The sequence below is a fragment of the Chinchilla lanigera genome, unplaced genomic scaffold, assembly GCF_000276665.1.
Source record: "Chinchilla lanigera isolate Chin_1 unplaced genomic scaffold, ChiLan1.0 scaffold00091, whole genome shotgun sequence".
NCBI lineage: Eukaryota > Metazoa > Chordata > Mammalia > Rodentia > Chinchillidae > Chinchilla > Chinchilla lanigera.
In genome coordinates this window covers 2841312-2868170 of record NW_004955492.1, presented here as the reverse complement: position 1 = coordinate 2868170, position 26859 = coordinate 2841312, and the positions used below count along the sequence as shown (strand labels likewise).

Here is a 26859-nt window from a genome sequence, read left to right as displayed (position 1 = left end):
AAAGATAGATATCTCAGACTGGGTCTTTTTAAAACATTTCTGTAGATGCAGATTTTTATTTTGCATTAGTATTTTTTTGTAGGAACAGAATTCTAAATTGCTGCTATAAACCATGGATATAAGCTACCTTACACTAGTTTAAGAGATAAAGAATATGAACTGTGATGTACACAGACATATGCAGGATGATGCATGGAAGTTAAAAAAAGAACAGCAAAAGTACGTTACCCTAATGTCCTTCATGATGGTGCGTATGAGTAGCCTGCTCATTCAGGTTCAGGGTGAGTAGCACCGCAGTGTGAGAATGGTGCTCCAACGCAGGGTCGGGAAGAAGCGTGCCCGACTGAGAAGCTTCTCCTTATTATCATTGCACGTTCTCCATGTGGTCTTTGATTTTCATGCCTTGTGTTAGTGGCAGACATTAGTGCTCTTTCTCTTTTTTTTTTTTTTTTTCTGGTACCGGGAATTGAACTCACGACCTTGTGCTTGCCAGGCAGGCACTGTGCCGCTGAGCTAAATCCCCAGCCCCATAGTGCTCTTTCTCGATACCAAGAGATTTGTAGTGAGCGTTAGAGGAAATTTATCTGTTATATTGTTAGATCAAATTTGCCTTCTAAAATATTTGAATAAAGTTACTATTAAAGTGTGCTAAATTATTATGTTTGCATTGCTCGAGCACGCAGCATATTTGCAAAATCTGCTGTCCTGGAAACATAACAGGAAAACAGACTTCGTACTTTGCAGTAATTTAATTTTCTAAATATGAAAACTGAATAAAATATACTTAGAAATTTAGGAGTTGAGTCTGTTGCTGAATATTAGAATGTAATCTAGGAATTTTATTTTCAAATGTTAGCATAAATAAACAGAAGTACAAGTACCTGAGAACCTTTTCTTTCTTGAAAATAATCTCTAAAAGTTTGTGTGATTCATAGCTCATATTCTGTATTTCTTATTAATTTGGGAAGTTACAACTGTAATTAAAAAATAATGAGTTAGTAGGATATTGCCCAAGAGAAAGTAAATTCTGAATGGAAATTTGATTTTTCGTATTATTTACTTTTTCAGTGTTGTACCACTGAGAACTATTCATGAACAACAACGGCCTTTAAGTAGTGCACATTCTGACACTCTGTCAAAACATTTCATGTTCAGAAGTAGATCTGAAACTTTTTTATCCTTTCCTATAGAGATGCTTCTATTCAGAGACTTGACTTGGCTTTTGAAAAGTGAATTGGCAGATAAAATTCAGCTATCTGCTGTGATCCCCATTACCACGATCACAAAACAGTTAATGATTATGTTATTAATTAATCGCATTTTAGGAAGTTGTGTAATGCTACAGCCCACAATCTTTTCATGGCTTTGCTTCTACATGATCTTCAGTTGTTCAGTCTGTGTGTTTATTGGCAGCCTTTAGATTGCAGTTTTTCTAGATGACTTTACAGTTGTAATTTGGTAATAATAACTCAGTGGTTAAACTGCTATTAAACTGTTACTGTTTTAGATCTTGCCAAAATCTCTAAAGAGAAACAGATGAATAGCCAGCAACAGTAATTCCATGCCAGCCACTGGAAGCAGTGTGGAAAGGACAGGGTCATAGTATTAGGTGGCTCTCAGGTCTGCCGCTTATGGGTGTGTGATGTTGGTCATGTCCCTGGAGTTCCTGCCTCTGGATCTAACCCAGATCTTAAATGAGGTGGCCTGTTCATCGCCTGCATTATCAATTCCGTGGACTCTCATCCCTGTCTCCTGGCTTCAGGGTCCTCCGTCGGGTTTCACCCTTCTGGTCCTCTTAGTCTCTGGTATCTCATTTCCTGTGAGATATACATTGTATATCTGTCCATAGCTATGGATGTTTGTAAGCATCAGCATAGGGAGATATGTATACCATACAATGACGTATTGCTGTGTACCACACTGCGTCTAATGTTGGACTCTGACCCTTTTATTTCTTATTAAACCCCACAAAAATACAAAATCTTAAAATAGGATAATAGGAGATTATTAATATATTGTGTATTGTTATCTTCAAAGTAGTTGTTCAGATTATAAGATATAGGCATGCATAATTAATCAAACAATAGAAGCACAAACCTTTTTTTAATGAACTAAAAGAAGTCAGTAGTATAACTATCTTTTGTGAATATATATATATATATTTTTTTCTTTTTCCTTCCTTATCTCCTTTTACCCATGCCAGTTCTTCCTTTTTGAGAAGTTTCTTTCCCTTTCATAATATCTAGTATCGATTTGGGGTCTTATTTACTTTTTCAGTTTCTTACACTAGGGAGACAATACAATGGTTACACATGTGAGTTTATTTCACTTATGAGTATGGTCTCTAGTTGCATCCATTTATGTATAAAAGCCTCAAGTTTATTTTTATAGCTGAGTAGTTACATAAAATTACCACATCTTCTTTATCCGTTCCTCAGTTAATGGGCATTTGGGTTGTTTTAAGATTTACCTATTACAAATTGTGCTATCGTAAACATGATACACATATATCATTGTGGTATGATGTTTTTAATTCTTCTGGGAAGATACGCAGAAGGGTGATAGCTAAGTTGAATGGGACTTCTAATCCTAGTTTTTTGAGGAATCTCCAAACTCATTTCCACAGTGGTTGTACCAGTCTACACTCCATCAAAAGTGGAGAAGGGTTCCTTTTTCTCCATGTCCCACCAGCATTTGTTATTGGTTGATTTTTTGATGACAGCCATTCTTTCTGGGATGAGATGGAATCTTACTGTTGTTTTAATTTATATTTCTTGAATGACCAATGATGTTAAACATTTTTTCATATATTTATTTGTCATTTGTATTACTTCGTCTGAGAAGTGTGTATTCATCTCAGATGCCGTTTTTGGATTGGGTCTTTGAATTGGGGGGGGGTGATTTTTAAAAATTCTTTTTTTTTTTTAGATAGGAGTCCTTTGTCTGAAGGGCAGTTAGCTAAAGTTTTTTCCCACTCTGTGGGTTTTCTTTTTGCTCTGTTGGTGATTTCTTTTGATGTTCAAAAACTTTTTAATAAGATGAGATCCCAATTACTGATTCTTTGAAGTACTTCCTGTGCAGTTTGTTTTTGTTCATGAACTCTCTGCCTACCCCTATGTCTTCAAGATTTCTACCTACTTTCTCTTCTAGTAGATTTAGTGTTTCTGTTTCAATATTTAGATCTTTGATCCATTTTGACTTTAGTGCATGGTGATAGACATGGGTCTAGTTTTAGTCTTCTGTATGTGGAAAGCCAGTTTTTCCAGCACCATTTATAAAAGTGGCTATCTTTCTTCCAGTGAACATATTTGTCCCCTTTGTCAAAGATAAGGTGACTGCTGAGTATGTTTGTAGTTATGACTGAATCTTCTAATCTGTTCCATTGGTCCTCAGGTCTGTTTTTTTTCCAGTACCATGCTGATTTTATAACAGTAGCTTTGTATTATAATTTCAAGTCAGAGATTGTGATGCCTCCTGCCTTGCCTTTGTTGCTCAGGCTTTGCTATATTTTATTTGTAGTAGATTACATTGAATATGTGGGAGGAATGAAAAGATTTGAATCACATCAGTGAGTCCATCAGCTGTTCTCTGCGGGAAATTTGTCATCAGTTATTATTGCCTGCAGTTCCACCTTTCCTTCTCTCTTGCCTCTCCTTGTCTTCAGTTCCTGGCTGTCTTACCCATAAACGTCTGTTCATTTCCTAGCAGAAAACTTTAGCTCTCTAAGCTTCCCCTTCCAGCCAGTCCCTGAGTTCATCTGACCCTCCATTACCAAACCACCAAAGCAGCTGGTGAGGTTTCTTCCATAGAAAGATGGTTTCCTCTGGTCTGCATGAAGGAAGGCGGCCCATGAGGGACAACAGCATCTCCCAATCCCTCCCCAGCCCAGGCCAAGGAAATCCTGCACTTTCCGCTCTGTGCACTCAGAGGTTCCACTTGCCTGCATGCGTAGATAAGAAGACACTTGGCAGAAGTGAAACAAGATCAGGCAGATGGTTTAATCACCTTCTGAATTCTCTCTTCTCTCTGAACTTCTCACCCATACAGCAGGCAGAGCGGAAGTGTGCAGTGGCACTGGGGAGAGGTTCCGCATCTTCCGTGCTGAGAAGACGTATGCAGTGAGGGCAGGACGGTGGTACTTCGAGTTCGAGGCTGTCACTGCAGGGGACATGCGGGTCGGATGGAGCAGGCCAGGCTGCCAGCCCGACCAGGAGCTGGGTTCAGATGAGCGTGCATTTGCTTTTGATGGCTTAAAGGTGAGTGAGTGGCCTTGAGGAGGACCTTCCTCTCCAGGCTGCCCGTGCCTGTCCCCTGCTATACTGTTAGGGGACAATGAGGTCAGCACTGTCTGCAGCATGGCCTTTTTCCTGGTAGTCCTTCAACTCTACGCCTATCCTATAGATTTGGTGAAAGTCACCCAAACGGCACCATGAGTCATTTTATTCATCAAGAGTGTTAAAGAGACATGTGTGAGGTATGATCAGATACACAGGAAAAGGCACAATCCCATTAACAACCCTCGAAACACTCTCACTTTGAGCATGCTTATCCCCTTGTTCTTGCCACTTTCTGAAGCAATTCTGGAAATCGCCTTTCCTGAGCGCCTTTCATTGCATCATCTGGCTGCCTTGATATACTCAGTTGATTCAAAACATTTCCCTTTCATGGTTATTTTGACTTCGGGGAGGTCACAGAGAAGGGCCAGATCCGGTGAGTAAGGTGGATGAGGACTCACGGTAGTGTTTGACGGCCCTGCCTTTCTGTTGGCGGGCACTCAGCAGCAGCCTTCACTGCGCTTCTGATCATACTTCATGAACGCGTATAAGAAAAGCCTTTCTGAACTGGTTCAGAAAGAACCATAGAATAAGTATGTACTGGGTTTCTTGGGTGGGTGGGGAGTTCATGGTCATATGCCTTCTGCCATAATCAATATTTTAAAATCTGAACCTTTTCCCTATGTTATTATCATACCTGTTATGAAAACTGCTTGTAAATTGACACAGTGATTCCACACAAGGCTTTGTTTTGAATAATAACGATGATGGTGTGCAGAAGCAGTTGGTAGCCACAAGAATGCTAATCTTACAGAAATCTAGAGTGGAGTGATGGTTGCCAGAGGTGAGAAGGATGGGGAAAGACTGACCCTGTACGCAGTTGCAGTTACAGCAGCAAGAAGCTGTGGCATGGGCATGCTATTGCACAGTGGGGTGGGCACAGATACGGATGGCACTGGGAATATTTTCCAGGTAGAGGAATGATGGTTTGAGGAGATGGAGATGTTTAGACTGACTTAAATGTTATGCAGTGCATCCATGTGTTGAAATATCATGTGGAACCCCATAAATACAATTTTTATATTTGTATCATTTAGAAAGTAAATTTAAGTTAAGATAGTCACTATGAATGCTGAAGGTGATGTCATTTAGAATCACAGCTTTCATTTTGAACAGTATTAGTAATTTATATTGCTTAAACCAGGTGGGAGCGGATCAGGTGCTTATTTCATTACTTATATACTAAATAAATGTTTAAAGATTATCTTAGATGAATAAAATGTTTAAAAATTTAAAAATTCATGTATACATTTTCTTTACAATAGGACGAGTAGCCATTTTAAATTCACAAAATTATAGGTTTTTGTATTGTTTCACGATCTGATATTCTTTATTAAATGGGTATTCCTCTTCATATGACGGGGGAAAGGTATTTCAGCAATAAAGAACATTAGAACAAACTAGCAGAAATTGCCCTCTGAGTATTTCAGGTGTGTGAGAAAGCATTTCTTGGCTAGAAGTTAGGACACGTGGCTCCCTTTGTTCTGAAACATCGTGTTTCCTCAATTCTGTTTTTTATTTTAGAAGGAAAATTTTGACATTGTTTTGGAGGGATCCAAAAGTAACAAGGTTTATTTAAATGTTGAGAGTCACACACAAGGCAGTGTGAGCCTTGTTCTTGCTGAAGATCAAACGTAAGGAACCAGGGAGGGGCTCCTTCTCGAAAGTTAAAGTACCCTTTTCTCCCAGCCCAACCACAGACAGGGAAGGGTCCCCAGACTGGGCGCAGACATGAAGTGGGGCGTGAAGGAGGTTACTAGAGCTAAGTAAGTAGGCCCTGAATTTTAATGCCTTTGGATAATTGATTTTGTTAGGTTCTTTTAAAATACAGTGTTATTTTAAGAAGAATTATGTGATTGTTTTGTGTTGGTGACTATATATCCTTATGTATCAGTTCAAAATGAAGGTGATAAGGGGCTGGGGATTTAGCCCAGTGGCACAGCGCCTGCCTGGCAAGTGCAAGGTTGTGAGTTTGATTCCCGTTACTGGAAAAGCACCCCCTCCAAAAAAACCCAACAAAAAAAAAAACCAAAATGAAGGTGATACTTAAGCAATGATTTAAAAGATTTATCTCACAAAGCAATTAATGTAAATAATTTTATACACACAAACTAGTAGATTACCTCTATGTCCAGCATATAAGTTTATCCAAACTGTGTTTCAAATGCATTTGCAATATGAGATTTCTCTTACGTATATAGAGAAGGATAGATAGCATTTATAGTCTATTTTTGATTTGCTGTTGCAGCAGATATTTTAAGAATAGTTTTAGGTTTGACTGAAAACTTCTTGGGTTTTAGTATACAACTGAGAAGCTCCTGGATTTTCATCTTGTTGAAGTATCATTGCCATGGGCTCTAAGAAATGAAATTTTATTTTGAAATAGATGAAAATTATAAATTTCAATGATAGATTCCCAGCTTTTAATCCTTTGTATTTGTGGGACCACAGAAAAGCCACCTTTTTGCAGGGAAGCTGTCATTGCAGAAAATATAATAAACGGAATGGATGAATGAATAATAAATAATAATCGTATGTTGTTTCTCTTTTGATTGAAGCATGTGGGGTTAGATTTTTAAAATAACAGACTTTATGTCATGATACAGCATTTGAGGTTTTTCAGGAGTTAGTAACATACCATGTTAATATCAAGGGCAGAATTCTCAGTCTTCTCTTGGGCTTCAGTCATTGCTGCCGGCTGGTAATATACTGGCTGGAGTTCATCCGAGTGCCGAGTTAATAGAGTTTTGTCAGTTGAGGTGGGTGCTGGTCCCTTCGCTGACTCTGTGACAAGGAACTCTTCTGTCCTCTGTAGGCTCAGCGGTGGCACCAGGGCAACGAGCACTACGGGCGCTCCTGGCAAGCGGGTGATGTTGTGGGCTGTATGGTGGACATGAACGAGCACACGATGATGTTCACACTGAACGGCGAGATCCTGCTTGATGACTCGGGTTCTGAACTAGCTTTCAAGGACTTTGATGTTGGTGATGGTGAGTGTGCTACATTCTGTGTCCTTTCAAAGTTTACATTACGATGAGGCTGTTTGTTTTAATGCTTCATAACCAACCATCTTTCTTTAGAGTGACTGAGCAGATGAGCTGCAGCTATAAATCACCAGGGCGCCATGTGTCTGATTTGGTCAGACACCCTTGAAATTGCTTTAGCAGGAATATTATCTGCACCACTTAGCTAGGATTTTGATAAGGTGGAAATGGCTTTGCTGAGTGTAGGAAAACTAGCAGCAGGCTAAGAATCGTTACATTTTCATTTAGGCCCTCCCTGGCTAATCTGTGGCTGGTAGCCTTTTCATGTTCATTTCACAGAAATGGAAGGAGAACTGACCATGGAAATTCTTCATGCCAGAAGCTGAGGGGGCAGTGATGAATAAAACTGCCTGATTGTGATTTGCCAGGGGAGGCTGACATGTGTATGGCTTCTGTTCAGTGGGTACATGTGACTATAAAGAAATGCAGAAAAATCTGTTGAAGCACAATGCAGGGAGCAAATACTTCTGTCCTGTGATGCTCAGATGGCCAGGGGGCAAGGCTTTAAATAAAGGAAGATGGCATCCTTGGCAGAGCCAAGGAGAAAGCAATTGTTCTTCGGCTCTGCACTTCTGATATGGTGGCCACTGGCACAAGGGGCTATTTAAATTTTAATCAGTGTAAATGAAGTGAAGTTAAAAGTGGAAGTTTTCAGTCAGACCAGCTACATTTTCAGTGGTGAAACATTTGGTGTGGCAGTGGTGCCCCTGCTGGGCAGCAGTGCCCCTTCTGGGCAGGGGCGGTGCCCCTTCTGCCCCTTCTGGGCAGAATATTTCCATGATCACACTTTCATTGGACAGCGTTGCTCTGGAGCACAGAAACCAGACAGTGTTTAAAAAGCATTATGAAGGGCTGGAGATTTAGCTCAGTGGCACAGTGCCTGCCTGGCAAGTGCGAGGTCATGAGTTCGATTCCCGGTTCTGGGAAAAAAAAAAAAAAAGGAGAAAAAATAGACATATTAAAAGCATTATGAAAATAATCTCATTTCCAAATGAGCCAAGATGTTTGAATGCATTTTGAATGTATACTGTTATATATTGCATATTTATATGGGTATGTAAATATATGTGTTTGCATATATATAGTCTTGGATTTTTAAGATATACTTCAATCAGTATTTTTAATATTCTGTAAATCCTTAGAATATTAGAATATTGATCACTTTGTTATTTCACTAAGTTCTTCACTGAAATGTATAAATATATATATATCCTTAGAATATTAATCACTTTGTTATTTCACTAAGTTCTTCGTTCAAATATATACATACATACATACGCACACTTTTTTTGAGACAAGGTCTTGCTGTATAGTTGAGACTGGCCTTGAGCTCACTCTGTAGCCCAGGCTGGTCTGGAACGTGCAATGATCCTCCTGCCTCAGCCGGCCAAGTGCTGGGATTACAGGTGTGAGCCACCATGCCTACTTTTCTTCATTCAAATACTGAGCAATATCACTTCCCAAACACAGATGTGCAAAAATAGTAGGAATTTTCCATTTTTATTACTTAATTTCTATTTTAAACACCTATATTTCTGGGTAGTGAAATTGGCACTCTAACCCTCCCCCACTCTGGCTGGAGCAGGGCTTTTTCTGTTGTCTGTATTGTCTGCCACTATGGCTGTGACTTGAGATTGTATTTTTAATTGCTTTAATTTGAATACTTGACTGTGTGCTTCCTTTCTTGGGAAGCTGAAGATACTCAAGTACGTTCATGAGTTCTGTTGTGTGCATGTGCCACAGCATCTGCACAGTCAGAGTATGCCCGTCCGTACTGTTAAGGCATGTGACAAACGCTAATGGCACAGCTCTGTTGCCCAGGACCAAGCACTATGGCAATAAGACAAGGTCTAAAGTAAGTCGTATATGACAGCTGTATTTATAACTTTACCCTTTACTCCACAGAATTTTTTTAAATTTAAAAAATGACTTTCGGCTTACATTGATACCTCTGTCATAGAATTAATATAGGAATCTGATGGATTGTCTGAAAATGTTGTGGTCTGCCTTGTTGGACTCTGTTGGAAGTTTTGGGGACATATCTTTTTTTTTTTTTTTTGAGACTGGGTTTCACTATCTAGCCTAGGCTAGCCTTGAATTCACTGTGTTTCCCCGGCTGGTTTTGAGCTCATGGTGATCTTCCTGCCTCAGCTTCCTGATTGCTGGGATTACAGGCACATACCGTCTGTAGGGAAAAGTATTCTTTTCGTCTCCAAAGCAGATTATAAGCTTTATGTAGCTGTGATCACAACTGTTAATTTAATAGATAACATAGTCAAACATATTTTGACTATATTTTGTACAGTTTATACAACTAAAATGGTAACCTGTCCAATGTAAGTTTTTAGTCCAATATACCAAAAAGAAGAAATCACAAAAGTCTTTGAGAGACTGATATGATCATCCAGTTAAATTCAATTGGAGATATAGTCACTTAGCTGGTTCTGAGTAAGCTGAGGGTTACTCTATAAATATGGCAATAGGACTTTTCTAAGAAGCTTCTGCTGTCTTCCCCAAACAGGAACTGCAGATTCCCTCAATGACCACATGCCTGACCCTAAAGCTCGTATAATAACCGTACAGAGAACACATTGCTGAAAAACACTGGTCTGTAACAGAATAGCGTGATTCCTTGAGCTCTCAACCTCTTGCAAAAGACCAGGACTTACATGGTCAAGATCAAGAGTCTGCCCGAACTGCCTATTGGAGGGAACTTTCAGGGACTGAAGCCTGCTTTCTTTTTTGCAGATCCTCTTTAGAATTCTTCCCTTATTTAAATAAAAGCATATTTTTCCTTTAAATTTCAGAGTATCCCTAGGGAAAGAAAGAAGATTAATTGACTCTTCATTTTAAAAAGACCCTTCTGACTGTAATATCAACAAATTAGTTCTGCAGGGCATATATAAGAAGCAGTCCCTGGTAAGCTTTCCCAGGAATTCTTCCTCATCGTTTCTCTTCACTGTTCTGACAAATACTCAGGATCGGGAATGGTGGGAGCTCAAGGAAAGAAGCTGTGATCCCACGGCTGCTGACAGGATTCTAAGACTACCTCGGGGCCCCACCCCATGGTACAGACATTACCTTGCATAATCCCCTCCTCCTAAGTATCAGCAGAATTTGATGGACTGGAATATGATGGAATATCACTATCGTAATTAGATTATCAACCAGTTGTCTTTATGTTATCCAAATACAAACTGCCTGGTGTGGGCCTGATCTAATCAACCAAGACCTTGAAAAGGGTTGGGCTTTACTTAAAGTCAGATTTAAAGTAGTGAATAAATTCTCTTACTAGATCTGAAGAAGCAAACCACTGTATTATAGAGAGGGCCGTACGGTGGGGGCCTACGGATAGGCCCTGGCATCTAACAACTGTCTCCATCTGATATCTAGCCAGAAAGCAGAGAGCTCAGTTCTTCAATCATGAAGTACTGAATTCTTTGAACAGCCAATGAGCTCAGAAGCTGACTCTAAGCCCATGATGAGAATATAGCCCATGCCAACACCTTAGTTCCACCCTAGGACCCTGAGTGAAAACCAGCCACACTGTACCACTTCTGATCTACAGAACCAGGAGGTAGTAAATGGGTGCTGCTTTAAATGGCCAAGTTTATGTTAATTTGTTCCATAACAACAAACACATTGATCAAGAGGCTTTCTTAGGTTTTGCTGATCCTTTAGACTCACAAAACTGTTACGAGACTGCTGTTAGTGCCACTCTGCTCAGAGAGACAAAGAACAGAATCCATGTCATGTCAGCAAGACAGCTTCAAGGGTTAATCTTTAGCAGGAGTTCTGTCAGATGTATCTCCCAGTCCATGTGCAGTCAAATAATCAAATCATTTTTACAGTAAGCTACATTGTCTCATCACATATTTAATATTCCAGGTTTTACCCACACTGGTCTAATGGCCAATTAAGCTGTGGCCCCTCTTCCATATCAAGGACTCGGAAGGAGCTTTCTTGATACACCTATGTTATAGTCAGGGTTTGCAAGTAAAAAGATAGATTCAATAAAGGACAAATAATTTATAGGATTATTTTCTAATATTCACCCCAAGAGACAAATGCAAAAGAGTGCAGGGGATCTGTCCACGCCCTAGAGACCCAAAGAATCCAGTTGAGGGTCTGAATCCCACAGCAATGCCCTCTAGATCTAGAAGACCTAGAGCCCGTGGCAATGTCCTCCATAAGACCAACTGGAAGCCTAGAACCCATGACAATGTCTCGTGCAAGTCTGTATCAAGGATCTGCACTGGGAAGGCCCAAAGGTCAGTGGTGGAAGCTAGAAAGTCTGCGCCACCGGGATGAAGGATCTGTGCCAGCAGGCTGAGGGATCTGCACTGGATTCGAGAAGTGACACTAAGGTGAAGACCAGAGCTCCCCAAGGTGAACCACAGCTATCCTCAGCAATAGTGAGGCCCCAAGTTCCTCTGATGATGAGACCAACCGATTTCATATCCAGAATGCTGGCACAACAAGCTTCTCCAGGATAATTAACAGCACACACTCCTGCTCTCCAAGTTTGCACCAATGGGATGAAGGATCTGTGCCAGCAGGCTGAGGGTCTGCACTGGAGACAGGAAGTGATGCTCCAAATAAAGACCAGAGCTTCCCCAAAAAGAACTGCAGCCATCCTCATCAACAGCGAGGTCCTGAGCCCTTCTGATGATGAGAACAGCTGAGTTCATATCAGGAAAGCCAGTGTGACAAGCTTCTCCAGGAGAGTCAACAGCTCACCATCTTCTTCTCCAGTTCTCTTTTTATGCCATTGGCAACAATCCTCAGGTGGGCCTTGTATGCCCAGTGCCATGCTGATTCAGTTCAGCTGGGTTAATCTATCACACCCGATAATCTGACGCATTTTACTAAAGACAAATTATTCTACATCAAGTTCTGATACTAAGGCTTTTTCATTTAAAGCAGTGATTTTATATAGAGCATCTTTTCATGTACATCTTCCTCAAGAGCCTAGTGGAAGTGTTTCTCATCATTTTAATCGGGGGAGAGAACACATTTGTATATTTGTTCATCTTACCACGTGTTGCTTTCATTGCTTTGGTAGCCACTGTTGGGCTGGGGATTTAGCTCAGCGGCAGAAGCGCCTGCCTGGCAAGCGCAAGGTCGTGAGTTCGGTTCCTGGTACCGGAGAAAAACAAAAACAAAAACAAACAAAAAAAAGCCACTGTATGTATGACTGAGCTGGCCATTTCTGTAGAAGCCGAAAGGAATTATAGTCCCAGTAAAATATGCCAAATCAAGCAATGGCACAGATATGATACTGGCTGGGTATAAATGGAATTTAAATGTAAAGTATTTATAAAACCTCTTAGTATTTATAAAACCACAATGTACTCTGGGCTAAAAACTTCTTCTAAATGATTTTTCAAACTTATAATATGACAAAAGAATTTGAGATGGTAAGATTTGGAATGAAAGGAACAAGTCTATCATTACTTGTACATTGTATTGTTTATAGAGAAAATATTAAATAATTTACACCTATTACCAGGAATAATTGGAAGGTTTCACAAGTAGTATTTCTGTTTCTGCACCAAGCCTAGAAACCAAATTAAAGAGGAAATACTATTTACAGCAGCCTCTGCGACTGTCAGTACCTTGGTATCAGATTAGCAGAAAGCATAGAATCCTTTATAGAAAAATAATTAAACTTTATTGAGAGATGACTGATGCCTGAACAGACAGTGTTTACTGTGTTTTGGTCACCTAAAGAACTGAGATTGTATTGTAAAAATAACACTCTTTTAAAACATGTCTTAGATGTTGTCCAAATGCATAAAATATTGTAGACATAATTTAAACTTTTACCAACTTTTTATTTTGACAAATGTTGGTTCTTCAAGAGAGTCACTCCATGGTCCTGCCATCTGCCCTCTGCTTACGTGGCAGCTCTTCGGCAAACCCTCGGACTCCGGTCTCTCCACCCCACCTCTGTTCCTCAGGCCCTGCCTAGATGAGTGGTGGGCGATCTTGGTAGAACTTCTTTACTTGCTTGTCTCGCTCTTGTTAGGTTATCAGCACCTTTCAGCTAGGGTCTCTGTGTTAGCCACCTTCATTTGTGGTGTCTGGTACGTGGAAGCTGCTCAATTAATATTTATCAAATAAAGGTATGTGTGGCTGAATGTTTCTTAATACATGTTAGCCATTTTCCTGGTTTAGGACTTCTGGTGCTAGACTCATCCCATATCAACATTCAATATTAGGCCTTGAAGTTTGGGCCATTTTACATCCACACCATTCTTACAGTTTTTTTTTTTTAGTGAAAAATCACGTCCTGTTTTATTAAATAAAATACGTTAAGCACAAATTTAACTTGGCTTTATAACAAAATGCACAATCAATTAAGGAGATTTGTTAAGAGATATAAAAAAGAACAAAGTGTTAAAAATCCCACCACTCTAAAACTTTGATTTAAAAAACCCTTCTGATGTTTTCATATCTAAAGTAAAAATAAAAGTAATAAATCATATGTTAAACATTTCTTCAAATAATATTAACTGTGACTATTTTCCTATATATTCATGGAATCTTTAATGACTGAATTTTCAAGGACTAAATAATATTCCATCTCATGAAAAAGGTATCTTTGTTATTAAAACGATATTCTTGAATTGTACACTTAGCAGTAGTGAGTAGTGTGGGAGATTGCTTATGCATATCACCAGCCAACATATCATGAAAGTATTTTAAGGGTACAGAAATGTTAAGAGATGAGTGTGACACAAGTCCAGTATGCAGCTATTTACAGATCTCAAATGATTTCCCTTATGTAGGGGTCCGTCTTGCTGTAACCCAGGAAGGAATGGCAGTGAGAACGAGGAAACAGTAGATAAGAGACGAAATCTGGGATCGGGTGGAGGTCCTCTCTCTCGGTAGAGAAGGGGAACTACCCAAGAATAGCAGAGCCTTTATTTATACCCTCAAGAGGTTGGTTAATTTTCACCTCGCTGTCCAGCAATCAGTTAACAGCTACAAAGGCTTGTTTATGTGCTTTAAGGAGCTGGCTTCGTCCTGCACGTGTAATTACTTTCCAACTTCTGCGGCTCCCAACACCCTTATATACCAGAAACTGCTAAAAATGCAATGATCAGAAATAGATGCTCACCACCAGAGGGACTCATTCTGTCTCTTGTCCCTTGGTTATGTCACATGGGTGTTAGATATTTACCAGTTTGTGCTAACAAAGTTCAGGCCATCTCTGATCTATCGCATTTCTTTACCCCTTCTCTTTGATTTCTTGGGGGGGTGCCTATTAGAACAATCTCCCTGATTACTGCTTCGGCAGCTGGTTCAGTGGCAGATGCAACTGCAGCTTCTTTAGCTGTAACTAGAAGGTCTGCATTATGCTCCCTGGAACTCAACTAGACCTTTCTTCCCACCTAACTGGTAGCAACTTTTGCCACCACCGCCTTGAGTGGAAACAAACTGCACAAAATCCTTGTGAATCGTTGGACATCATTTTCATTATCTTCTATTTGGAGGGTTATATCCAGCTTTCATTGCCACTAATTTTAACAAGAGAAAAAGTGTAAATCAGAATGCTAGGACTGGGGCTGGGGATTTAGCTCAGCGGCAAAAGCGCCTGCCTGGCAAGCGCAAGGTCATGAGTTCGGTTCCCGGTACCGGAGAAAAAAACCAAAAAAAAAAGAATGCTAGGACTACATGCAATTCTTCAAAAACTGTTGGCTTATTATTAGTATCCATTGCTTCTTTGATCTACAAATTCAAAAATCCAACTAGATCCTCTAGTTTGTTGTCTGCCTAGCAACCCAAACTTTATTTATTGTGCTAACGACTTAAACATTAGAATAAAACATGATAGAAATGAAGAATGTATAAACATCCCACCCTGAAAAATATCTTATTTCCTTAATGAAAAAAATACCATCTCAGCCCCTTGACAGTTGGTTCCGAAAAGCTTGAGCAATTAACAAAATTTAGTTTACCATTTTGTACTCAACAGTGGAAAGCTATGCTGACAATGCCACACATTAGATTAGCTTATGAAATATTCTGTTGGTTTTTGTTCTGTTTGTCATTGCTGTTGTGAGTGTACACACCGATCAAAAGCAGCTATCAGTGGATGGAAACCTTTTTAAAGTGTTGCACACATCCTTTCCTTGAGTTATATATGAAGAGGTTTAAAGTATAATCATGTTGTGTGTTTGGACATACCATGCTCTTTAGCCAGAGAGAAAAGCAAGATACAGGGTACCTCGCTTTCTTGGACTTTTGGTTCTTTTTCACTCTTCTGCATGAAAGAGTGACATGTATGACTGAGCAACTGGGCTGTTAGGTAAGGGATTGCCTTTAGACACTTGAGGATCTTTGGAGGACCAGACAGTGTTTAGCAATAGTCTCATTTTACAGAATAAGTCCAGCATAAGAAAAAGGAATTGTCTAGGGCCATATCTAGTAATTTATAATGCCAAGATCAAATGCTGTTTTTCACTGCCTTACATTTAATACTTTGTGTCAGGGTTCTCTTTATTACATCATTGGGTTTTTTTCCCCTCATGGGGCTGGCTTTCAAAGAGAAGAGCCCTGAAGTTGTGTATCTGTTAAGCCTATTTTAACAGGGTCCCCTCCTAAAGATGCTGAAGGTTCTGGTTTTATTTTTCTTCCCAGGATTTATACCTGCATGTAGCTTGGGTGTGGCCCAAGTGGGCAGGATGAACTTTGGAAAGGATGTCAGCACCTTGAAGTACTTCACCATCTGTGGCTTACAAGAAGGCTATGAACCATTTGCAGTTAACACAAACAGAGATATTACCATGTGGCTAAGCAAGAGGCTTCCTCAGTTTCTCCAGGTTCCATCAAACCACGAACATATTGAGGTTTGCTTTTTCTTTAAAAGTCAAATCACTTTAAAATATTTGGAGAGTATCTTTGTATGTGAGAGTTCTTACTTGGACAATTACAATAAATTAAAACACTTTCCATGATGTGTTACATAATAGTGGAACCTAAGCAAAGCTTGGGTTCTTTACCAGTAGCAGGTTAGGCTAATAAGTGATCTGCTTTTTATGGGTAAAGAATGTCAGGCCAAATATGAATGTGTACAGTTTTTCTTTTTTCCTTTTTTTTTTTTTTTTTGGTTCTGGGAATCAAACTTACTACCTCACGCTTGCCAGGCAGGTGCTTGTGCCACTGAGCTACATCCCTGGCCATGTGTACAGTTTTGAAATTAATTTCCCAAGCTGTCTTTAGAGTTAGGAGAGAACTGTGTGAATACTGTTACTTCTCTTTATAAGTTATTTGTTCCAGGACCCCCATGGTTACAAATATCTGCAGATGCTGGAGTCCCAAATATAAAGTAATAGAGCATTTGTACTGGATCTGTGCATTCCCTCTTATAGGTTTAACTTGTCTGTAGATTACTTATAATATATATCTAATATGATAGAAATACAATTGTACTATATTGTTTAAGGAAGAAGTCAAGAAAAAGTGTGACTATATTCAGTACAGATGCAACTTTTTCAAATATTTGCCATGGGTAATTGGTCAAATCCATAGCTATAGAAGCTGCAGTGAGATGGAGTGAAATGTTCTTTCTGTTTAATCATTTCTTACAAAATAGTGCACATGTGGGTAGTGTTTGGGATTCTGAAAACATATTGTGCATTAGTCATCTTGAGGATCAGGAAATCAACAGTGGTGACTGGAATGTGAATATTACTTCTTTGTTTGCTAGGTGACCAGAATAGATGGCACTATAGACAGTTCCCCATGTCTGAAGGTCACACAGAAGTCCTTCGGTTCTCAGAACAGCAGCACTGACATCATGTTTTATCGCCTGAGCATGCCGATTGAGTGCGCAGAGGTTTTCTCCAAGACCATGGCTGGAGGGCTCGCAGGTGCAGGCCTCTTTGGGCCCAAGAATGACTTGGAGGATTATGATGCGGATTCTGACTTTGAGGTTCTGATGAAGACAGCTCATGGCCATCTGGTTCCTGATCGTGTTGACAAAGACAAAGAAGTCGCAAAGCCAGAGTTTAATAACCATAAAGATTATGCTCAGGAAAAACCTTCTCGTCTGAAACAGAGGTCATTTACAGATACAGTGTGATTCTGAACGTGTAGTTTTCCTGTGGGGAGAGTTATTGTATAGGGTAGAGGGTTTCCCAGTATTAATTTTTTCTTCTTCCTCTATTTTTTTTTTCTGTTTTTGTGAAAGATTTTATGGGAAAAATAGAGCAACCTGGTGGTCTTCTAACTTGTTAGAGCAGTTGTAATCTATCCCAGATCACTTTTAAAGATGCTTATACTTATATTTTTAGTGGAAATTAGAGTGTTCTCTCTAAATGGTATTTTTATGTTCAGAAAGGTAAATTATTTTAACCTCCTTTCTTGGACCCAGAGTTTCTCAGCCTCAGCATACTTGGCATTTTAATCAGGTCATTCTTTGCTGTAGGGGACTGTACTAGGGGCCAGAGAGGGTTAAGCAACATTCCTGGCCTCTACCCACTAGATGCCAGTCACACTAAATGCCTCAGTTATGGCAACCAAAAATATCCCTATGCATTCCCAGATGTTCCCCAGGGAGCAAATTTGCCCTAGTTGAAGACCATGTCATTGATTGTATGCTCATGTTAGAAGTGGGCAGAGTGTTTAATCATTGCTCATTGCTGGTCCTCTAATGTATTTCAGATTTTTACTTAGGAGAACAAAGCCAGATTACACTACAAGCCATTCTGCAAGACTCACTGAAGATGTCCTGGCAGATGATCGGGATGACTATGATTACCTAATGCAAACCTCCACGGTATGAGGTTGCAGCTTTTGTCCTTTATTTCTGTTTGTCAATGATTATCACTTATACCTCACATAGTATACTTTGGTTTGGGGATGTAGCTCTGTGGAGAAGTGCTTGCCAGGCACACTGTAGGTCCTGGGTTCAATTCCCAGCACCATAAGATAAAACAAAATCAAATAGTATACTTTGATTCTATTCTTAAAATAATCATTTGCTTCTATTTTTAGATATATTTTTGGGTTACAATACTTTAAAAATGTATTATAATGTATGTTATACAATAAGAGCTACTTTAGGGAAAATATTCTTAATGACACCTATAATTGAGAATTTTGCTATCCTATTTCATTGTAAAATTTTAACTCACCACTTGCCTTTTCCAAATGCATATAATTTCTTTCACTGTGATGAATATTCTAAAAGATCATTTATCATACTTTGTGGGAGGTCAGGTCTTGCTGTCTGCCTTTTCAAAATTTTAAATCTATTTTTCCTGAAATGCCAAATGGGAAAAATATAAAATTGTGTCTATTGTAGTGTTTCCATGTTTGGGTTTGATATTCACATGTTAGATTTGGACTATTTCAAAGTGACTTAAGATGTCAAAATATTACAAATCCAAGAAAGGACAGGCTAAGTATTTGCAAATGAGTTGGGTGACAAGCATAAAAACTACAGCATAGATTAGCAGACTTGCATCAACTTGAAAAACTTGAAGCTAAGGTTCCTAGTGGATTGGTATGTTTAACTGCATACGAGTAGAATCTGCCTAAGGACTTGGGTTGTGTTTGCAAATGAACACTTAGATTTGGACTATTTCAAAGTGACTTAAGATGTCAAAATATTACAAATCCAAGAAAGGACAGGCTAAGTATTTGCAAATGAGTTGGGTGACAAGCATAAAAACTACAGCATAGATTAGCAGACTTGCATCAACTTGAAAAACTTGAAGCTAAGGTTCCTAGTGGATTGGTATGTTTAACTGCATACTATATATGTGTACACATATGTATGTACACGTACAAACACATACATTGATTTTCTCTCTTTCCCATTATTTCTGATTTAATTCAAGATCTCTGGTATAAAACACTTCTCATTTTGTAGTGTTCATCTTTTGCATCTATTATAATTTAGCCAAATAATTTTTAAAAATGTATTCTCAGGTAATTCAGAGACTGAAATCAGAGTTTTGCTTTGTTTTGCTTTGCCAACTTCTGGTTTTGCTATCTTGACAGTACTATTACTCAGTGAGAATCTTTCCTGGCCAAGAACCTGCTAACGTCTGGGTGGGGTGGATCACATCCGATTTCCACCAGTATGACACAGGCTTTGACTTGGACAGAGTCCGTACAGTGACTGTAACTCTAGGAGATGAAAAAGGAAAAGTACACGAAAGGTTGGTTCCCCTCAGTTTTTTACAGGAATTAATCAGAACTATTGGTAAACCTAGGAATTTTTGTTTCTTGGATTTTGTGTAAGGATATTTGTATCTATAGAAACAATGTGATGAAGCCATTAATGTCAATATCTTTTTGTTACTCATGCAAACCAGCAAGAATCTAAATATTTAAAAGCAAGAAGCATAGCATACCAATGGTACTTCCTCTGTGCATAATAATATCTGCCCCAGGTAACGGGACTAACCACCTGGATTCCCAATACTTAGCCTTTGTTTTAAGGAGGAGAGCTGGGGAAAGTGAGGTGGTTAGCATCTGGTCTGATAAGTGTCTTGGGAACTGGCTGTGTGGTGGGGATAAAAATGTGAAGTCAGCATGGGCTGGTCATTGAGACCAGTTGGACACGTGTGAACTCCGACTGAGGAGCAGTGGGTTCTTTCCTCAGCTTTGCCTTTGACTCGCTGTGTGGCTTTGGGTAAGTCAGTTACACTTTCTGTGCCATCCTTTCTCATTTGTAAAACAAACCAAACTCAAACCAAACCTTCAAAAAAGTGAAGAAGGCCATCTTCCTTGCAGAATAAGACAAGAGAAGATCTGACCATTTGCTGCTACCTTTTGTGCCCATGAATCCTCTCTGATCTGCTGTGACAGGTCTCAGAAAAAGTCGTCCATGTTGCTTTTCTTCTATCTCTGCACCATCCTTTTTGGTGACTGGGAAACTCACTGTTCTGCTCTCAGCTTTATACATTTTGAACATGATGGTCTCAGTGCTTAAGATAGGGCCTAGGAAAAATCTCACATGAAGAGTACTTTACATCTGGTGGGACCCGTGCTGCTAGGAATGTCATTAGGGGTGCATTTGATTTTCGGAGATAGAAATAATATCAGAAAAAGAACTGATTTTTGGGATGGGATAACTGATAGATAATTTGGGATAGGAAATAGAGGATAGGAGAAAGTCCCTGAATCTTACGTGCAAAGAAGCAGAGTCTGTATTTGATTATACAAACTAACTTTGTCCCAAAGTTTCAGTTCTTTTCCTCTTGCCTGCCTGATTTTGGCTTTTTTCAGTGTTGTTTGTGGACTTACTGTACAGTTCCAGAGGAGGGCATAGCAATGAAGCTCAAACTATTTTACTTTGTTACCCTCTCTAATAAAGATTTTGGAGAAGGTGCAAATCAGGGGACGTTTTCTTGTTGATATCACTGATTTTGTGCATCTTCTAGTTAACTGTGTCTCTCATAACAGATCACCAGGAATTGTCCACAATGGGGCATACTTTTAGCCAAATTTAACTATACTGAATCATTGATGGCACGAGTAGAATCTGCCTAAGGACTTGGGTTGTGTTTGCAAATGAACACTTCTCATCTCTGAACCCATAGTTACAAAGAAAATAAAACCAAACCGTGAGATAAAAGTTACAAATTTGGATGTTGATTAAGTACTTTAACTTTTTTGAACCTCAGAAAAAGGTTCAGTTTGGTTTGAGTTTTTGGAGAGAAGGTGCAGGTCAGTTCCTTATTTGGTTCCAACTTGTTGGCCTGTCTCCCTGAGGTGTGAAATTCAGAGACGAGTCAGACCTAATTTAGAACGTCCACTGCAGTCAATGGAGTTTTGCTCAGAATCCCAGAATCGGCCCATTGTGCACCTCTCCCATTACAGCATGAGCTTGTTGCTTGCGCAGCATAATTTAGGTTTAGTTTGCAAGATACACATGCTTTCTCGCTTAGCTGTGGTCGTACAAAGATAAAATGTGTTTTGTTTTTTTTTTGTAATTCAGCATCAAACGCAGCAACTGCTATATGGTGTGTGCTGGTGAGAGCATGAGCCCCGGCCAAGGACGCAACAACAACGGGCTGGAGATCGGCTGTGTGGTGGACGCTGCCAGTGGGCTGCTCACGTTCATTGCCAATGGCAAGGAGCTGAGCACTTACTATCAGGTACGATCAGGGTCAGTGATGTCTTGCACTGCTAGAGGGGGGAAAGCTTTCTCCCTGTTAGAGGATACATGCTTTATAGGATCTAAAAGTAATTGAGAAATTAAGAGGAGATAGAAATGAGCAGTTAATTATGTATGCTCGCTTCTGTTGAATATTGGTAGTGCTGTAAGCTACTTCAAGTAAGCAGAGCCTCCAGAAATGTTGCATAGTCATGAGATATTCTGACTAATTACTGAAAGAGTATCTCTACATGAGACATAGGGGATGCCTCTGGTCTCCTTCTGTCAATGGTTCCTCAGCTGTTGCACAGAAAATATTTTTCTTTACCTTCTCTCTTTACTAATATTAATAAATTAATTTGTTTATTTAAGGTGGAGCCAAGTACAAAATTATTTCCCGCAGTTTTTGCACAAGCTACAAGTCCCAATGTTTTCCAGTTTGAGTTGGGAAGAATAAAGGTAAGAAAAATTTCATTCCTAATATTTTATTGGTATTATTTTCTGTTAGGGCCTAACATGTACTTCTTAAATGAATTCCATATTTTATTAGTACTGATACGAATCAAATAAATTATTCTTTAAGGGAAAGGTAGCTGCGTTTGAAAATCTATTTCAAGTCACTGTGGTAACATAGTTTGAAATTTTCTCTTTCTATCTTAGCTGTATTATTCAATAAAACCTGATTTATAATGAACCAGAAAATGCTAAGTTGTACACAGAGCAGTAATCATTAAACTTATAGGCGGTCTGGTGAACAAATATAAAGACTTGAAAACCAGGTGATTTAGAGTAGTGGCACTAACAGCATTCTGTAGAGACATAAATAAAATTAGAGCCGAGTTGGATGAGGGAAGCAGATAATATGAAAGAAGAGGTTATCTTTAGGTGGATGACTGCTAAATAGGGATTCTCAGGCACACTGACTAGAAGAATATATTTTGAAAAACAGAGAAAGGAAGCAAAAGTGTGTAAGAGTAAAAATGTCAAGGTGAAGTGATTCCATCTGACTGCAGCGAAGGATCCCTTCCTTTGAAGGTCGCTGTGTGGACCAAGTCCAGAACAGAAGGCCTTGAACATTATGCTAAGAATACCCTGGTATATAGACAGGGGTGATTATTGGAAGTCAGAAGAACTGAGTATAATGGAACTGATTTTGGAAAAACACATTTATAGTAATGTTCAGGTGAGCAAGGCTGGAGGCAGGTAGGGATGGGTAAGTGTTGGTAGTTTGATGCTACCTACATGGGGGGTAATGGCAAGAACCAGGAGAGGAACTGACACATGAAAATGTTTTATGGATCAAACAGGTAGGATTTGACAATGAATTGGATTAATAAGGCTTGTTAATTAATTGGGTTCAAGTACTGGAGTCAAGAATTAATTTTTTTTTCTTTTTTAGTTTGAACTGTTTGCTGATGTTAGTGCCACAACTAGAAGAGCTTGTTGAAATTTAGGAAGAGAAATTGAAATTAATTTTGCAGTTTTAAAGTTGAGGGGCCAGATAAACATGGTAGGTGTTCCAGGCCAGTTTAGTGACCTTGGACATATTTCTTAAAATATATGAGCACAGATTCTGCCTTGCTAAAGAGAGTTCTCAGCATATGTTCTGTAGAGTTAAAAATAATATAACTAAACATTTGAGCCATGGCTTATGCATAGTATCTGCCCAAAAATTTCTATGTACACATGCATATACAGTTGTGCTCAAACAATGAAGTATGCTAGAGCATAAGATTTTAGCCAACAGGAAGTCATCTTTGGGAGTGAGTGAGAGAGATATCTGTGGGCAAAAGCAGAAAGGGGGAAGAAAGGTGACTACACAGAGAGCCTGGTTGTGTGCACTGAGAGAATGGAACCCACTTGAGAGCAAAGAAAGAAACTACTAGGAAAGCAAAAGGAAGACATAGGAGGCATCCTCCTAGAGCCAGGCTAGGAGAGAGCTGGAAAATGCTCAGATGCCCATGCTACCAAGTGGTCACTGAAGCTTGACTTAAGGACTCCATGGCTCTTGTTAGCTAGAAGGGCTTTGGTGACATTGCTAGATGAATTTCAGTGATGTGATGGGAGAGGCTGTATTATTTGGAATTCACAATTGAGGGCTGGAGGTGTAGCTCAGTGTAGAGCATTTATTCTGCAGGCCCAGTGCCCTTGGTTCCATCCCCAGCCCAAAGACAAACAAATAAAAAAGACCGAACAGAAGAGAAGAAAAAGACAGAAGTGTAAATGACATTTTAAAAAGCAAATCTGACAACATGTGGCAGTTTCTTCAAACCCAACTGGTATATTATTCACTTGACTACTTGGCATTTCCACGTGGCATGTATCCATGGCGCCACCCCGTGGCAAGTGCACCCCTCTCACTTCCCTCACCACTCTGCTGCTGGGCCCCAATGTGGCCTCTGTCATGCTCTCTCTTCCCCGATGTCTCAGAACCTGCAAGTGGGTGTTTTGTTCTTCCTTGTGCAATTGCTGATCAGGCAACTATCTCAGTGATTCTCACCGCTTTACAGAATTTCAGATCATCCCACTGTGTAGAGCCCTGGAAACACTGGTTCCCTGAGCATTAAAATCAGATACCTTATTAATAGCCCTTGAGCCCTTGAAAGGGTGTGACATCCTGCCACCTCTATACCTCCCTTCCTGGTGCTCCTACCTCCACTCTGTGTTCCGGTCATGGTGGCCAGCTGCTCTCCATACCTGCAGGCGCTTGTCCTGGTCATCTTCTCTGTGTGGAAATGTTTCCCCCACATAACCACGTGGTGCTTTTCTGTTTGGTGTTTCCTTAAATGTCATATTTTCAGTAGTCCCCATCTGACCACCACTGGCTTGCATTCTGAGTCCTCCATTCAGAATCCCTGTGACATCTCTTAATATTTAATTTACTTATGCATTTTGTTTACTCCATATCTGCAGCAAGAAAAATGGAAGATGTATGAGGGTGGGGATTTGTATGTTGTATTCATTGACATATTCTCAGTGCCTAAACATGCCTGGCTTTGCTCTTGTTACTGTAGTTTTGTTGCTGTTGTTTGTTTCATTGGTAGAAGGGATTAGCAAAGAAGCTGAAGGACAAGACAGACTAGACCGTGTGGTAGAAGGCCCTCCAGAGAAGGCAAGATTGGCAATCATGCAAAAATGCAAGATGCACGTTTTCATATGTCCCAGAGGAGGCACACGGGAATGATACTAGGATCATCAAGTGAGCTTTGAGCAAAGTAGAGAACTCTCTCTCTCTCTGAGGCCTGAGGAATTAAGACTTGCAGGTCATGCATACCGGATGTGGAAGAGAAATAAGTTGTGTTGGTTAATAACAAATTAACTCTATTTTCCTGGTTGGTGGCTGGGTTTATCTACTGAAGTGTCCTTGGTATAATATACTGCGGGTTACAGGGTGTGGCTTAAGGGTGATGAGGGTGATGAGGACAGACAATGAGAAAAAGTCAAGGACATGTTACCACTAGTTTGAGGAATTTGGCACTGATGCCAGGTACAGCGGCGCATACCTATAATCCCAGCATTCTGAGAGGCTGAGGCAGGAGGATCACAAATTCAAGTCCAATGTGGACAATTTAGTGACTTTTGTGAGACCCTGCCTCAAAATAAAAAATAAAAAAAATTAAATAAAAATGCCTAGGGATTTAGCTTAATGTGAGGGCCCTGGGTTCAATCCCCAGAACTAAAAAATCAGATTGACACTGAAAGTCCTAAAGGCTTGCCAGGTTTCCCCTGGGCCCAGCCTGGAAGAGAAACCTGAAGGGCACATGGTTACTGTTTCTTGTTCACTTCTATGGAGAGTGTGGGAAAAACAACCCCAAATCTGTTTTCCTGCTCTGAAGTTCTAAGTGTTTTCTCCCCTTGTCCTCTCAGGAGTGTTTTTTTAACCCAGTTTTTCTGTTATTTCTGATACGGTTTTGCTCGACTCACAGTATATCTTTCTTCTTCTGTCTCTTTCCCCTGTAGGATTTTATCCACTGCTTCAGGAAGGTAATGTAATAAATTCATTCTCCTTCTGCTTCCTCATCCCTAGAACGTGATGCCTCTCTCTGCGGGACTGTTCAAGAGTGAACACAAGAACCCTGTGCCCCAGTGTCCGCCGCGTCTGCACGTGCAGTTCCTGTCGCATGTCCTCTGGAGCAGGATGCCCAACCAGTTTCTGAAGGTGGACGTGTCTCGGATAAGTGAGCGCCAAGGCTGGCTGGTGCAGTGCCTGGACCCTCTGCAGTTCATGTCCCTGCACATCCCTGAGGAGAACAGGTCAGCCCTTGGCACCCTACGTGGTCTGATTGGGACTCTGGGAAATAGACCTCTGTCTGAGGACCCAGGGGTGCTGCTGGAGAAATGAAATGAGGGCAACAAAGAATGACTGGCGATGGGCTCATCATTGTGCACCGTCCAAGTTTAAATCTATTTCTCAACCAATTTGCTATTGAAATGAAATGTACTATAGTTGATGCCACCTGACAATGTGTGATTTCTTTCTTCACTCTTAATTTACTCCAAAATGATGACAGCAAATGAATTTCACACAGGTTACAACTACAGTACGACTTATGACTGAGAAAAATAGTACAGTCCAGAGCTGTAAGATATTAGAGATGGAATAATAGGAATCACTTAGTTCAACCCTTCTTTTTATAAACATGAAAGACAGGACAGAATGAAAGAAATGAAAATGAAAGAAAATTGTGAAAATACTGTTTACACTTTGCAAACAAATGTATGTATGCTCTAGGCAGTAGAGATAATAACATGAGGTATAATGTATTCTCAAAGTTAGCTTTGTTTATGATTTTTCAGTTTTCCCTTGTGACTTCCAGTTAAACAGCACAATTGCATGTAAGTGGACTTACTCCCAATACAGAGCGAAAGCTCTAAGTTTTGGACCAAAATTCCCCTCTGTAAATATCATAATATGTTTAATCACTAACTCAGTGAAAATACAGTATAAAAACAGTGTAAACATAATTGTTCTCATTTTAAGTCTCTAATCTTAAAGTCATTGTGGAACATGTGCCCCCTTTTATTAGTATATGTTTGTGATACATAATAAATACATGCATTGTGGGGAATTGGTGCATATACATACCTAGCACATCTTGCTCCTTTTCACTTCTGCTCCTCTTCCTTCACACCTGTCTCCCTCTATCCCCAGATCCTCTTCCATTTCCCTGTAGTCTACCTCCTATCTTTTCCTCTTTAAATTATTTACACTTTGGATTTCTCTTATAAGAGAAATCATGTGATTTCTGTGTCTGTTTTATTTCATTTAGCATTATGATCTCACGGTATGTATTTTCCTACAAATGACTCAAAGTTATCCATCTTTATGGATGATTTTATATATATATATATTATATAT

The 26859-nt window shown here is 39.7% G+C and overlaps 1 protein-coding gene across 7 annotated transcripts in view; it reads left to right on the top strand.

The window, feature by feature from the left end:
* Positions 1–26859, top strand: part of Ryr2 (ryanodine receptor 2 (cardiac)) — a gene marked incomplete at its 5' end in the record, with an annotated part of 627916 nt that overhangs the window by 407342 nt on the left and 193715 nt on the right. For all 7 annotated transcript variants that reach the window (XM_013504706.1, XM_013504703.1, XM_013504705.1 and 4 more), the window contains 9 exon segments: positions 4048–4256; positions 7150–7324; positions 16028–16236; positions 17097–17449; positions 18053–18167; positions 19397–19557; positions 21342–21501; positions 21873–21959; positions 25528–25754. In XM_013504706.1, coding sequence (XP_013360160.1) covers positions 4048–4256; positions 7150–7324; positions 16028–16236; positions 17097–17449; positions 18053–18167; positions 19397–19557; positions 21342–21501; positions 21873–21959; positions 25528–25754 — 1696 coding nt within the window.